Source organism: Suricata suricatta, chromosome 1, assembly GCF_006229205.1.
Source record: "Suricata suricatta isolate VVHF042 chromosome 1, meerkat_22Aug2017_6uvM2_HiC, whole genome shotgun sequence".
NCBI lineage: Eukaryota > Metazoa > Chordata > Mammalia > Carnivora > Herpestidae > Suricata > Suricata suricatta.
In genome coordinates, this window is record NC_043700.1 from 93,515,143 (window position 1) to 93,531,865 (window position 16,723).

Here is a 16,723-nt window from a genome sequence, read left to right on the forward strand (position 1 = left end):
GCAAAATTGTGGCACAGACCAATGTAGGTCTGCTGCCATATCTAGGTTTTGCAAAGCTGTGGTTGAATATTTTAACCACTTGGTAAGCCAAATTTAGAGCTTATGGTCAGTCCTACCTGTTTTTGGTTGTGGTGGTGGTAAATCTTAAGATGTAAATGTAAATGTGTTCTAATTCCGCTTTTCTATAATTTTAAAGTATTGCAATGATTTATTTATTAGGATAGTTTCTAGTTTTCCAATTCCCAGAAACAATGAGATGTTATAGAGTTCTTCGTTAATTTCCATTCATTGATATGAGGGTTTAATTACTTAAGTAAAGAGGGTTTGTTTCTATAAAGTTATTTTCTACTTCTTAGTATAATTGCATTAATGCATGTAGGTTTTATATGCTCAACTACACTTAATGTTGAGCATAGATAATTTATTTTATCATGATTACTATGCTTAAAACATAGTCAAAGTTTTGTTTAATTCAGTTCTGTTTTTGTGGCTTGATTATGTAGCCACAAGTGTTCCAGTTTAAAATTATAAGCGTGAGTCACTCTGCATGACATTGCTAACTAAACACGTTTCTCTACATCATAGAGTCATAAACAACGTTTTTTCTTTATAAATAAAATTGGAAATCTCCTTACAAGGTAAAACAGTAACAATTTTGAATACCTTTCTATTCTGGGGGGAAATAACGAAAATAAACAAGTTTGCAATCTAGAGGCACAGAAATTAGGTTTTAAGTATTGTAGCAATTAGTTACATTTGAGAACCAGGGGGAAGAACTTTATTATAAGCTTGCACAATATTATAAGAAAGATGCTTTGTCATAGATTTCTCTCCTGTGATGTTTTCCAATTGGATTTCTGACAGATCACTCAAGAGAAGTGAATTTTTTTCTTTAACAGTGTTCGTATTGCCCAGTGGAGAATAAATAAAGCCTAGGGCCATCCTTTTAATTATTTATTTGCCATCAGGAAAATCACATCCACGACTTGTGTTTTTCTCCATTATAGGAACATACATAATTTTCACATGTGCTATTGGACTAAATAAGATTTCATTTTTCTTTCCTTTTGAAAATTTCTTTTAGAAATATGTTAAAAGTAGCATGTTAAGTGCTGTTGTCTTTGAACCATGCAGGGTTTTTAAGGAAAGAAACCCACCCACAGTTGAAAATTCACATAGAACTTTTGACTCCCCCCAAAATAAGTTAACTACTAATAGCCTGCTGTTGACCAATAACATAGTCAATTAACAAATTCTGTATATGTGTTATTATATACTGTATTCTTATAATAAAGTAAGCTTGAGAAAATAAAATGTTATTAAGAAAATAAAAAAAGAGAAAATACATTTACAGTCCTGTACTATCTTTATCAAAAAGGAAGTGGACCTGCACAGTTCAAAAATGTATTAAGGATCATATGTACATTGAGTAATATATTTTACAAATGCAGTCAATGTAACATTTATATTGTGGAAACAAGTTAGTAGGTTACAAATTTACAACTTTAGGGGTGCTGGAGTGGCTCAATAAGTTAAACATCTGACTTCGGCTCAGGTCATGATCTCAGTTTGTGAATTTGAGCCCCACGTCGGGCTCTGTGCTGACAGCTCAGAGCCTGGAGCCTGCTTTAGATTCTGTGTCTCCCTCTTTCTCTCTGCCCCATCCTCACTCATGCTCTCTCTGTCCCTCAAAAAATAAATAAATGTTAAAAATGTTTTTAAAAATATTACAACTTTACTTTTTAAAGACTGGAAACTGGGAGCAAAGAGCAACCAATTTAATGACCAAATATTTGGTCTTATGTGCTCTCCCAAGAAAAATATATGAGTAAATAAGCCCAAGTCATTGAACTATAAATCTCAACTGCAGCCTCTTTAGAATCCTGTTAGGGAAGACTACTTTTTTAAATTTCGGTGTAAACAACCATAACAAAGAAAATCAACTGGTTTTTGTTTGTTTGTTTGTTTTTTGGGTTTTTTAATGTAATTTATATAAATTAGTTATCTTATTTACCCCTCACAAAATTAAATTTTAATATATACATCAGAGCTTAATTTAAATATACACTATAGGCTATTTCAGTCCAAAATTAAGAATGAAAAAAATCCCGAAATAAGTAAGACGTACTCATGTATTAAAACATACAGCAACTATGGAAAAAGCAGAAGAAACTACAATCTAAGAAAATATTAGTTTGACAATGTGTTTCTTTTAAAAGTTAAAATAAATTCTCAATGGAATCTGATTTTTTTGTGTGTATATGACAATTTAAATAGACAGTTGTGAGAGAAAAATTCAATCTTTCATTTTACATTTTAATTGAATCCAGAGTTTTATTTTCTTACCTTTCCCTAGTGGATAAATATAAAAAATGTGAAGAGTGACTTTGCTAGGGGCTAAATAAATGGATTTATTATTGAGTATAAGAAAAATAGTCTTATATATTGGTTTTAGATTATGTAAATTATTTACTATTCAAAAATTTATTTTGAGTACTCCATCTAATGAGTATTTTTTTTACAATTAGTGAATTTCAAAGAAGTTGCCAAAGTAGATTCAAAGACAGTTTAGAAAATGAAATGTGGCAATTTAAATTATTATTGAAAAGACTTTTTAATGAAGGAAAGATGTCATAATTTTACATAGAATCAAAAGAAAGCCTTGAGTTGCAAATTTCTTAGGTTTGGAAAGTTCATGCTGTATTATCTAGTTAGAAGTCAGCAGCAAATTCTGCAAACATCTATCTACTTAAATACTCATGTTAATGGCATAATGCTTATCAGAGAATGCAGCAGTTTGAATTACTCGAACATACAAAATAATCTGATGTGTTGGAGCATCATGTAAAGCTAAATCTTGGGTTATTAACTTAATTAATGCTGCAAGTCAATTAACAATATTTGTCAGAACCTTGAGGCTTTGAAGCATACTGAAAGGACTTGCACGGTGAAAAGCATCTGTATCTCTGGAACTCAAAAGGCCTTTTTCTATTAAGATATATTAGTTGTGAGAGCAGATGTTTACAAGAATAAACTGGTCTCATTGCTTTGACATCCATCGATTAATTGTGTTGATATAAATTTTTTATCACAGATAGAAGGACATGTGCTTTAAGAAGCATAAGCTCTCAGCACCTGGAGAATGGAAATACTGAGGATGAAGATGAATGCATAACTGAGGCCAGTGGGTCCACAGACTTTCCAAGATTATAGTTTAAACTTACAAAGTAGATTTAGCACATATCTTCACACTTAGGCAGAAGGTGTGATGAATTCATAAACCGAATCTGCTGTGATCACCTACGGTCTTTTCAACGAGGATGTAGATTCAAGTTTCATTCATTCCAGTGGAACGTTTCAATGTTGATTATGTGGAGTAGCACTGAATTTATTCTCATCTGCTAATTTGGACAGCTATGAGAACATGATGATTTCTGATGACTGATGGTCCATGTAGGTTTCAATTTAATATCTTAGGTAATATGTAATATATCATAATTATTATTTGTGCATCCCTTACATTTGTATGTAAAGAGAAATGAGACTATGTGAAACTATCAAAGTCCATTTTATATCTAAATTGATTCTATTATTAATAAATATAATTTTATGATATATGTTATTTATTCTGAATATTTATGCTTATAATCTTTTTCACTGTTTTTGGGAAAAAAAGTGGCATTATTCATGCAATTAAATGCCTCCTATTATTGTGAAAAGAACTATGAAGATAGTTCATCTAAATATTCTGATCACATAGTATTCTGCTGTTTTACATCAAAAGAAAGCAAAAATATTATGTTTAAGAGCTGCTAGAAAGAAAAGCCAAAGGAAAACAATGTTTTACTTTTGTATTTTAAAACATGTACCAATACCATTTCAATGAGGCTATAGATGTTGATATATAATGACATTCATAATACCCATGACAAGCTTAAAAATACGTTTGTTTTCTGCAGAAATTAGAAGAATTTAAGCTTCTGGAAGCCTCTTATTAATGCTCATGTAAGTTGAAAATCATACTGTAAGGTAAAGTAATCAAAACAAGAAATAAACCACTCTTCCATATCTCCCAGAAATTTCATTTCCTATCTATTCATTACATTTTGCTAATATTCTATGGTTTTCTGGTCACATTATCATTGACAGCATTCATATATGACTGCTGTGATTTTGAAAGAATGACAGTTACGACTCCCATCTTCATGAAAGCAAATGTTTACCAAGTTTCTCAGTGAAATTACTACACACAATATGTTTATTGCTTTATATGTCTGGGAAAAAATCCATTTATAGTGTCAAATGTCATAACAGTGATGAATGGACATATCTCATCCTCTGAAATATCAGGACTTACTTGAGAGCATAGAAAAACTTCTCCATATGGCAATACAGCCTGGCATGACTCCAAATACCATACCTAAAATGCATCCAGATGTGTGAAAGTGGATGGGAAAGGTTAAAGTGGCTATGAACTAAATCTGTTAGGAGACACCCAGATTAGGGAATAAGCTCCATCTACCTGCTGCATTTTATAACCATTCATTCTTATATGAAGGACTTAATGCAAGCTTGTACTACAAACAGTGAAACCTAGAGCAGGAAGACAAATGGTAAATGGTTACTGACTATAATTGTGCTTTCTAACTAGCCTTCTATTAAATGCAAGAAATTTTCATTTCCAGCAATACTGGATTTGTAGTTGCTAATTTCCTCTGGAGGAGAAACTGAGGCATGTTCTGAATTTCTGAGGCATGAGTATATGAAAGATATTTTCTTTTGATTCACTAAGGCATATTGACATTGATGTAATTTGTGGTGTTATTAAACCTTGTGAAAATCTAGAAATTAATTTTCCACATGCCCTATACTATATTAAATTTATTCATTCTTTTGAATAACCTGTATTATAGTGAATCAAAGCTCCACTTAAGTGATATAAAAATTAAATTATAGAACAGTTTTTAACAATGAAACAGGAAGTGATTTTTGTGTGTGTGATGGGGAAATATCTGAGGATTGTTTTAAACATGAAGTTAAGAAAATCTCACAACTTCCATTTGTGATGCCACAGACTTTTAAAACCACTAAAGAAATACAGGTTAAAGTTCAAAAATGTAGATAGAGTAAAAAAATATATAGGTGATTAGAAATAGTTCTGATGATGATATTGAATATATACAGGCTTTACAGAAAGCTTTACTAAGGCATTAATAGTTAATTAATATTAACAAAACTAAAGCTAACTGCAATAAATATTTTTAAAACTTCTTTGAGGTACATATATGCTTAAGTATAAATCTTGTCTTATGACTGATTAGCTCTTGAAGATGTTTTGCTGCATTCACTCCATCTTCCTGAGTCAGGTTGGCTGGTAAAGAACACCTGCAAGGAGTTACTCAAAATGATCTTTCAGGGACTACCTTTACAACGAAGGGTAAACAGATACAGATCTTTGAACAATACATTCTTAATGTAGTGTATGGATAAGAATTTGCCACTATGTTTCTTGTAAGACAAAACAAAGAAACAAAGCTATCAGACTTGAATGATCTGCTAGTTTTACTGGATGGGCTGTGCATACAGAATTTACAACAATGAATTACATGAATTCAAAAAATAAAAGATCCAAATTAATCATTCTTGATCAATTGGATCATCTCCAAGTATACAAATGAAGACTAAAATGAGCTATGAAAAGGGAGAGTATGTAAAATTATCATAGTAATTTCAAACTATTTTTGTAACTTCAAATAGCTTTCCTTACAGAATGAGGTTATGATCTAATCTTTGGCAGCTCTGGCTCTAGAGTCACCTGAGTGTAGGCTAAGCTTTCTACAACATAAAATAAAGGTAATAATAATAATATCTTTCTATGCCAGATATTATCTCTTGACACTCAGCAACATTCCTATCCTTCTGAATTACAGGGACTGGAAGTCACAAAACTATCTTTTCTAGACTCCTTTCCAGCAGGGCTCCAGTTTAGATTCTGCCAATGCATGAGGTGAATGATATTTGAAGAGGGAAGGCAAAGCAAGGACTGTTCTGGGACTCACTCTTTGCAACACTACAGGTAGACAAGATGATCAGAAGTTGTTTCTTATAATATCTGCAACCTTCTTATTGCTGAGATTATTGGTGAATTTTCTTGACCTTCATTCTTAGGCAGTTTAAAGATATTGGAAGCCATTTCCAAGTATTAAGTACCTTCCTATCCAGAAGTCTGGAAGTAATTTCAGTTCTTGACCAATCTCATTCCAATACACTATCTCATATGCTTTTCGTGAGGATCCAGTAGAAAAATGTCCAAAAAGTTTTCAAAGGATATCATGGACTTATGATAATATAATACTCTATAGCAAATACAAACTAATGTGTGATGAAGAATCACATATAGAAATCACATATAAGAGAAAATATAAAAATCACATACATATAAAAAAGTGGTGAGTCACGTACATAAAAAAATGGAAAGGAGTCAAGTTTATAGTCAAAAGTCATTTAGACCACCTTCTGTGCTATGCCAGAGGCAAGTTATTTAATCTCTTTTAACTGGTCTAAGACCAAATATCCCAAGATTTTTTGGCCTTAAAATTGGAATAATAATAGTAATAATACAGTTTCATTGAATTTTGAGGAAAACTAAATGGATAACTAAGTGACAATAATGTCTATGATGCAAAGACTTTAAGCACTGCTTCTTTTAAAGTTTATTTATTTATGTTGAGAGAATAAGAGAGAGTAAAAGTGGAGAAGGAGCAGAAAGAGGGAGAGACAGAATCCCAAGCAGGCTCTGTGCTATCAGCAGAGAGCCTGATGCAGGGCTTGAACTTACGAACCAAGAGACCATGACCTGAGCTAAGATCAAGTTAACCAACTGAGCCACCCAGGCTCCCCTAAAGCAGTGTTTTAAATAGCCACTTGATAAATGTTATGCATACTTCATAATGAAAATAAAGGCATTCCTAAAAGTTTCAACCACAACATTTAGAAAAGTAGCCAATGTATATTTAAATGTAATGTAACAAAGAAAGAAAGAGAATACTGGGAATTAATGTTAGAGAATTAGCTCTGTGCTCAATCATGAAGCAACATGAAATCATGCCGAATTCAGCATATGGTGCTTTCGCTCATACCGACGGTACTCTCCCTGTTTCCTATCTACTATTAAATGCCTTCACATATTTTTCATCTTAGGACTAAGTATAAACTTATTTGAAATATAAGTGTGAATGAACACAATATACTAAAATGGACCCAAAAAAATCTTTATTGTTGAATTTTCATCAGAGGAGATAATTTTTTGGGTTGGAATAGGAAAGATTGAGGAAGATTTTCTAGAAATTATGAACTGATAACTTAGATGGAGCCCTATTATTCATGATAAGAACACAACTTGTGTCATTAAGCCTTCTGTGTTTTTAGAAATTCTATGGTACGCCTCTCTAACACCACTACTAATACAACTAACTTGCATTACTAGTTATTGAATTCTGGGCACTCTGGTAGGCCTTTTACAAGCATTATCTTTATTCATTACCACAAGCCTAAAAGATAAGTAAATACAATTATTCTCATTTTTCAGATGGAGAAATTGAAGGTCAGAAAGATTAAATGACTTTCCAAAAGCTATAGTTAAATCAAATACTATCAAATTCCTGATTCTTTTCATTATAAGTTATTATTACATCTTTTCTGCATTTATATTTCAAGGATATTATTTTGTTAGTAGGCAAAGCTTATATGTTAAACTTTGACTTATTCAGACTTGCTTTAGGTCACCATTAGGCAATTTAATTCTTCAAATATAAAACCATTAATATATACGATGGGCACTTATTGAAATTAATAAAACCATTAGTATATTATGGGCACCTATTTGAAAATATAATATCTAAATGTATTTTCTTATAAAACCATTAATATATGATGGGCACCTATTTGAAAATATAATATCTAAATGTATTTTCTTTTTTTTAATTTAAAAATTTTATTTATTTTTTTTTACTTTATGAAGTTTCATATTTTTTAACATATGCAATTATTTTCCATCATTTACAATACAGTAGTTGCAATGACACTCAAAACAGAAAAGCAAAGTAAAAAATCAAAACACCAACTTCTGTTTCATGTAATTAGACTTATACAGAAATTAGAAGGTTAAGTAACAACTAGTTAATCACCTAATTTCACAGCTATCTGAAGTGGCAATAGTTATATAGCAGCTTATCTATGATACATTCAAGATAAATGATACAATATATTACTTGTTCATAGGCTACAACACAGCCTTAAATGTATTTTCTTATAAAAACTTCTCTTGAAATATTATTCTGCAAAATATTTGCCAAATTGAAAAAATATATCCTGGTTTTACCTATTTTGCTGGTGCTTTAAATTGTGTTTATAAACACTGTAAAGCAATCTAATGTAATAGATATGGACTGACAATGTATAGTGTGGAAATAACAGCAGCGATTTTTTCTCTCCTCAGACTTATAAAATCATAATATTTATATGCATTTGAAAGTGCACCAACCACTGATCAGCTAGTAGATGATATATTATAGCTAGCTAGCTAGATAATTAGAAGTAGAAACATATATACATATATTTGTGCATCATACCCTATTAAAATGCCACAGATTAGTTAAACATATTTGTTGCTGTATGTTTTTTTATGCTTCTAAAATGTCAAGGTAAATTGTAGTTCATTTTTGTTGTGGCTTCCCAGAGAAGTTAGGTATTATGCCTTCTACATGACTACTAGAAATAACATGGCATTTTAAATTCAATCTTAAAACATTGTTCTTGCTGTCCTCAAAGTGTGGATCAAGTTTCAGTAATGAGGATGACAATGATTTTAAAAGATCATTAAAAATGATGATGGTAAAATAAAAGAATCAACAACAATAATTGTTAACGGTTATTTAGGATGTCAAAAGGTCCAGGTCTTATGCTTTAAATGTGAGAACCCTCTTATTTGAAGATGTACAAGTACAAGTCATTTAGCAGATTGACTGAGAGCTTAAACTCTGGAAACAACTGTGGAGGCTTACCACCCGGCTCTGACAAATCTGGGTCCTCTTAGAACACTGACTTACCTTCTTTCTCCTTCAGCGTCGCTATCTGTATAAGCTTGAAAATATTTATTCCAACCTCATAGGTCTCTTGCGAGAAGTAAATAAAATAAATACAGATAAAGTACCTAGAACAGCATCAGCCAATAGTAAGTGCTAAAGCATTTGCTATGATTATGGAAAATCACTTAAAAGTGACAAACCATATTGCTTTCTATTACATTTGACATGACTAAAGTCTTAATGAAAAAGTCAAACATTATCATACCTGTGTATCCAGCTTTGCAAACACAGTTGAAGCTTCCTGGAACATTCTGGCAGACGGCACCGTTCTTGCAGGGACCGGGAAGGCACTCGTTGATATCTCTCTCACAGGCCCTGCCAGTGAAGCCATCTGGACAGCTGCAGGAAAATCCCCCCACTAAATTGTGACAGGTCCCACCATTGTGGCAAGGGGATGGAAGGCACTCATCTATATCTACTTCACACCAGCTACCAGCGTACCCCGGCAGACACTTGCATAAGAAGGGCTGCAGAGGTTCATTTGCCACGACAATGACTGGAGGACTCTCATGGCTCTTTAATGCAGAGCTCACCGCCAGTCTTCTTATACAGCTTCCTCCGTTCTGACATGGGCCGTGAATACATGAGTCATGATCCACAGATTCTACCTTTACTCCACTCTGCCGGAGAAGGATCTCTTTGATGCTTTCAAAGAAGGTGGCTACACCACTGGGATTCACATACTGGTTATTGTTTCGCTTCACAGCTGCTAAAAGAAATGTTCTATTGTTCTCCTCATATGCCCCATAAAGTTGCACAGCAGTCCCTAAGCCTGTCAGTTGAGAACTGGCAATGCGTAGAAAATGAAGGTAGTGGTTAGTCAAGAAGTCCTTTACTGTTGGAACGCTGAGACGCAGTAGGATGCTGTTATCCACCGTAGCATTAGAAAACCCAGCAAAGAAAACTCGGATATTGCTTGTGACTGTGCTGTGAACTCCATCACTGCTAAGGACAGTGAGATCAAATGTGCCATCTGTTGACCTTGGCTGTGAATTTAGATCACAAGTACCCCTTGGAATACTGAACAGGCTTGTAACTCCTGAAGTAAGGGAGCAGTGGAAGGTATCTAACACATCCGGATCCTGTGGCTTCACAGAGCCTAAAATCCCACCAGGAAACAAATTGCCATAATAATTAACAAATATCTCCACAGTCCGAGACTGTGAAGGATTGTCATTTTGGTCTATAACTGTGACATGCACGGTTCCTGTGGAAGACATTTGAGGAACACCAGAATCCCTAGTAATCACAGACAGGTAGAAGTCTGCAATCTGTTCTCTGTCAATCTCTCTGGTTGTACTCAGAACTCCAGCAGTGTTCAGACTAAAATAATTGGTGGCAGGACCTGTGCTCAGCAAGTAATAGGTAAAGGGGCCTTGATTTGGAGGGAGATCAGGATCAGTGGACTGAAGGGTCATCACCAGAGTTCCTGGACGTTTGTTTTCCATAACTTCACCTTCACTGATGGTCAGCATGGGTCCATTATCATTTATATCTTCTAGGGTGACTAACAGGGAGGCACTTCCTGTAGCTGAGGGGGTCCCTGAATCAATAGCCAAAACCGTGAGATTATAGACAGGTAGGGTTTCTCTGTCTAATTCTGCTGTGACAGTGATCTGTCCCGTCTGTGGATTAATGGAAAAGGCACCATTTTCGTTTCCTGATCCAATGAAGTAAGAAAACCTGCTCCAGCTTGGGACAGAGTCTGAGTCGAAGGCACTGACAAATGTCACATGAGTTCCGGTTGGGACTCCTTCACTGATCTGAACGCTGTAGATGTTTAAACTAAAAATGGGTGGGTCATTGGCATCAAGCACAGTCACATTCACAGTGACCTCATCTATATCAGCACCTCTAATGCTGCCAGAATTCTTGGCCAATACCTTCAAAGATACCCTCTCTTCTTTTTCCCGATCGAGAAGGCCAGACACATAAATTTGTCCAGTCTTCTTATTGACCTGGAAACCCTTCTTTCTACTGTTACCAAAAATCAAATAGTGTACCTCCCCATCGGTGCCCAAATCACGGTCACTGGCAAACACTTCTCCAACAATTGTACCTTTGGGAGCTGCTTCTGAGATTTCAAAATAGTAAAGTTTGGAAACAAAGCGAGGCACATATTCATTTGTCCCTTTTAATTGTATATCAACAGTGGCAAAACTGCACCTTTCTTCATCAGGGACGTTGAAGGCTTTCACAGTAAGGTGGTAGCTCTGCTTAGTTTCAAAATCCAAGAAGCCTTGAGTGGTGATGACTCCTGTGTTAGGATCAATGACAAAGAGGTCACTGTCAGATGTCTGGATGGTGTATGCAATCACAGCATTGGTTCCAGAGTCAGCATCTGTAGCATTTAGGTGGATGACTGTCGTTCCACTTGGGGCATTTTCCAAAACAGTAGGGAAATACTCATCAGGGAAGAATACTGGAGAATTGTCATTCACATCAATCACGTTTACAGTCATGCTGCAGTAGCCAGTTCTTGCAACCCATCCTCCATCTGTGGCAGTAATAGTCATCTCATGTTTCTGGCATAGCTCATAATCAAGAGCTTTGGCTAGTGTTAATACACCTGTGGAGGAATTGATTGCAAAAATGCCTTCTTCATTTCCTGAAGAAATACTGTACCTAATTAAGCCATTCATTGCTGCATCTCTGTCTCTTGCAGAAACCGTTCTGACAATGGCCCCGACACTATGGCTTTCGGGGATGGTTGCGCTCATGTGACTTTGAGAGAATTCAGGTGTATGGTAATTTTCCTCAGTGACAATTATTTGAACAGTTGTTTGGGATGAAAGTGGAGGGTTTCCTTTGTCTTTTGCGGTGACAGTAATCAAAAAGTTTTGATTTAAGTCAGATGCCAGGGAAGATGCTACTGAAATCCACCCTGTACTATTGTCCAACTTAAATTTTCCGAAATGATTTTCATTAGAAATAAGATACTCCACTTCAGAATTCAGTCCAAAATCTCTGTCATCTACTGCAGTAACTTTGATTAACTTTGTACCAACTTTAACATTTTTGGTGACTGGAGTAAAATATTTACTTTTAAGAAATTGTGGTGCGTTGTCATTACTGTCCACTGTGTTGATGGTAACTGTTGTCTCACTGAGTAATGAAGGATTACCTCGATCTGAAGATGTTACTATAAAACTGTGTCTGTTGATGTTCACATTACTGATGCCACTGACATTTTGGTATTTTAAGATCTGTTTATTGAAAATCTCTCCTGTGGTGGCGTTAATCCTGAAATACTCTGACTGAGATTTTATAAAATAAAATACTTGTCCATTTGATCCCTCATCAGGATCTGTTGCAGATACCTGGGTCACTTTGGAGCCAATTTCAGTAAGTTCAGGGCAATCTAAATAATAAGAGGGTCTGCTAAATCTTGGAGCGTTGTCATTAACATCTGTCACAAATATTGTGACATCTGTACTTACAGTCCACCCAGAATCATGTGCGGAAACTCGGATTCTGTAACGGTCCGTGTCTTCTCTATTTAAAGGTCTGCTAATTACTATATCCCCTGTGCTGGGATTAATTGTAAATGGAAGGCTTGTGTCCATTATAGAATATCTGCTGATTGCATTTACACCGATGTCTTCATCAGAAGTTGTGACACGTGTAACTGTGTACCCTAAAGGGGAATTTTCAGGAATATAGGCACTAAATATTTGAGAGAACCTAGGGGCATTGTCGTTTTCATCTAAAATATTAATGATGACTTTTACTGAGGTGCTCTGAGAAGGGGAGCCTTTGTCCGAAGACTTTATGGTGAGTACATACTGTGATATTTTTTCTCTGTCTAATGGCCGAATGCTTCTAATTTCACCAGTGGCATGATTAATAGTGAAACTGTGTTCTTTGTTGCCATTAACAATTTCATAATCTAACTGTCCATTGGGTCCACTGTCTTTATCCATTGCGGAAACAGTTAGAATTTTTCGAGGGGAGAGGTTTTCCAATATTTCAGATACAAATGGATCTTCCTTAAATACTGGGGAGTTATCATTGACATCTAATACTGTTAAGTCAAGTTTCTCATAAGAGGATAAAGGAGGGAAGCCTCCATCCCTGGCCTCTATCCATATAACATATTTTTGTATCTTTTCGAAATCTAGAGGTTGACTAATGGACACTTGCCCCGTTAGCTGATCGATTTGGAATGTACTGCCAAGGTTTCCACTTGCAATATAATAGGACAAAGGTTCTCCTCTCAAGGAGGACCCGGTAATGGTGGTGACAAGAGTGCCGACTGGCTGGTTTTCAGGAAACATGAAAGTCTGTTCCTTGGCTCTGACTTTAGGGAAATCTGCCTTGTTCACAAATCTAACAGTCACTGTGGTAGAATCTGTCTTTGGAAATGAGCCACCGTCTTTTACATGTACAGAAAATGTCACTTCTGAAGCCCCATTTAGTGGTCCAGCTGCCATAATAGCTCCCCTCAGTGGGTCAATGTGAAATTTTTCAGAGTTTCTGCCCGAAAGAGAATAATGCAGCTCAGAATTTGGTCCAATATCTGCATCTGTGACTGTAACCGCAAAGACGAAGGAACCTATAAAAGAGGGAGCGTACAGTTATAATCACATGGAATTCAAATAAAACATTTGACAGTAGATTAATGTATACAAAATATTATATTACTCCCTAGTATAACTTTATTTTCTCATTATTACTGGGGAGAACAGTAACTCCTATATTATATCTCAAGTCAAATCTACTTAATGGTTGTCTTTAGGGGCTGACCTGCTATTTTCTAACTAAAACCCATATGGTCTACTAGATTTAATACTTTTCAGTATGCCTCTGAGAAAAGCATAGGGGAGAGCAATGGCTAATCATTCAGAATTATAGTTCCTGGGAGAAAGATTGTACATAAGACAACTTCCAGCAAACATGATACTACGTTAGTTCTGCTAAGAGCTATGTTTCTGCCCAATGAAAAAAAAATAACTGTTCTATTATGCCTTAAAATATTTTTGAATTACCATACGTGTAATCATGTCAACAAAAACTTTAATATATTTTAAATTTCTATGATTCTTTATATCCACCATATTTTAGCAAAATTATTTTATCTGTGATCTATTATCACATGAAGACAAAATATATATGCATATATGAATATATATCTTCATAAATCAATTAGAACAATTAAAAAGGAGTATAAAATAAGAACTGAGGAAGAATGGAGTCAATTTGGACTCCAAAAGTTAGTGCTTGGGATGAATGCCAATGAAACAGATTGTAGCAAAAATACGCAGGAAAACTGCCATAAGGACATGTTTTTGATGTACTCATTCAAAACCCTTTTCCAAACCTACACTCATACCCTACAGTAAAGTTTGTGACAAAAGTGAAAAGCCTTTTATTAAGACCAGTGATTCTGATTAATTATAATGATTCTAATGAGGAAAAGATGCTTAAGCATTACATACTCCCTTTTTATAGGGGATGCTATATTGCATCACCACACATTGGATGTAATTAGAATCATTCCTGCCAGCATCATTTCAGCTAAAGGACTTCATCAGGAATATATGACTTGGATATTGACATTTCCTTTTGATAAAAGATTGGCATGGAAATTTACGCATTTTATACTTTGAATTGGTATCAATTTGACATTCTCAAGTGAATATGAGATCAAATATCACTGAGAGAAGAAATTCTGGATTCATTTACTTTTTCTTCTAATTAAAAATATTTTAAAGCAAGGCAGAAAAAATTAATTTGGGGCTATATTTGTATGTTTTCCTGTTTGGAAACACATCTCAAAGATTACAAATGGCAGATTATTTGTGCAGTTCTTCAGAGAGCTTGCCATTTTTTACAAACAAGCAAATGAAACCGAAGTAAGTTTAAATGAAGGAAGACAAATGTATATAGTGTCATATGAAAGTGGTCACTAATGTCTTCATAAACTTACTAACAGAAAATCTTTATCCATCAAAACGAATAAAATATTAATAATAATAATTCCTTAGAATTATTCATTCATTAATATTTTTGAAAACCTACCTGTGAAGGATACAAATAAATATTTATTTTCTACCCACAAATATAGTTGAATGCTTTTTACTTCCTAGTTATTTCAGGAAATAATATATAGCAAAAAAATTTTTAAAAAAGAAGCAATGTCCCTCCTCTCAAGGAATTTACAAATAAATTACATCTTTGGGCAGAACCCTTCTTGACTATGAAGTGACTCTTTAAATCATTTGAAAATATTCAAATTATATTAAGAAACTGTATCAGGAAAGATGTAGCAATTATAAAATCTAAAACACAGTTGGTCTAAGATTTAAAAAATTCATTGATGAAGATTCAACATTCTTTCAATTTTGTTAGTCAAAATGAGTTGAATTTTGAGGATTTACAAAGCTGAGCTATATCAGAAATATTCATGTAAAATTGACAGAAATATACTTATAGAAAATATCCAATGTATAGATTGCATTTATCCATGAGACCGCAGAGTTGGCTTGATTACCTGGAGGAGTAGGAGACGGAATGTGTGTGACATATGGGTGATGTTGAAATCTTGGTGGGTTGTCATTGACATCAGTCACAGTGACGAGCACACTGGCAGAACTGGAAAGAGGCTCCGGGGATCCTGCATCACTGGAGACCACAACTAAAGTATAATTCTCTTTTGTTTCCCTGTCTAGCAATGCACTTGTGATGATTTGTCCTGTGGATGGGTTGATGGTGAACTGAGAGTTTCCACCAATGATTCTATAACTAAAGAGAACAGAGATGGGCATATTTTTTTCCTGGTTTCCATATTGTAGCATCTATTTGCTATAATTTAAAAACTGAGACAGATATGTAAAAAAACCCATTAGAATACAATCACACAACAATTAAAGAATATGGCTAGAAGATAAATATTTCGAATTTTATGTATCACATTGATAATCTTTATTGTGAGATGTTCAGTGAGCTCAAGCAGGTCCTCACAAGTTCTCTGGATTTTTTGGATCATGTAAGTCCCCCAAATATATCCAGAAGACTATTGTGTTATAAATAAGTGAACCTGAAAGCATAAATCAGTGAATACTGTGGTTAGTGGCCCAGATCACAAACGAACATCTTTTAAATGAATTTATAAATTACTTTTCTGTTGTGTACCATAATAAGCCAGAGAAGATCATTGAAGATCTTCTTTTTTAAAGACAAAACATTGTATTTGATATCCACTGCCTACCCAGAACAACTAAAGAACAGATTATTTATACAGAAACATTCCTGCTTACTAATTCTCTCATTTGTCATTCCTCATTTGGCTATGCTCTTCTTTCTTGCTGTCAGGAGACATATGACATTTTCATGGATATTCTGATACTAACCAGACTGGCTAATGGGCAGGAGTTTCCTCTGAGGATAGCTTCTCTTTCTTTATGAAGAGGAAAGTGATCTGTATATTTCTCAGAGATCAAATAGAAAAGAAGTAGCTAAGCTTGAAGGTTCAGAAACTGGCTATGGTCCACTGTTTTTAAAGTTGGAAGGTGGCAAGGAAATCGATGGCTTTAAAAGTCTCCTTTAGGCTAACAAAGAAATGCCCTTGTTAGAAT

At 34.5% G+C, this 16,723-nt stretch overlaps 1 protein-coding gene across 2 annotated transcripts in view; it reads right to left on the bottom strand.

Moving 5' to 3' along the window:
• The window catches only part of FAT4 (FAT atypical cadherin 4), a 168,842-nt gene that overhangs the window by 24,553 nt on the left and 127,566 nt on the right, over nucleotides 1-16,723 (bottom strand). Inside the window, exons 8-9 of one of the 2 annotated variants that reach the window (XM_029941196.1) lie at nucleotides 15,640-15,884; nucleotides 9,352-13,701 (exon numbers count right to left, since the gene is read on the bottom strand). In XM_029941196.1, coding sequence (XP_029797056.1) covers nucleotides 9,352-13,701; nucleotides 15,640-15,884 — 4,595 coding nt within the window. Of the gene's footprint in view, nucleotides 1-9,351; nucleotides 13,702-15,639; nucleotides 15,891-16,723 lie in introns of both variants that reach the window. The other variant, XM_029941188.1, reaches the window with a different exon arrangement.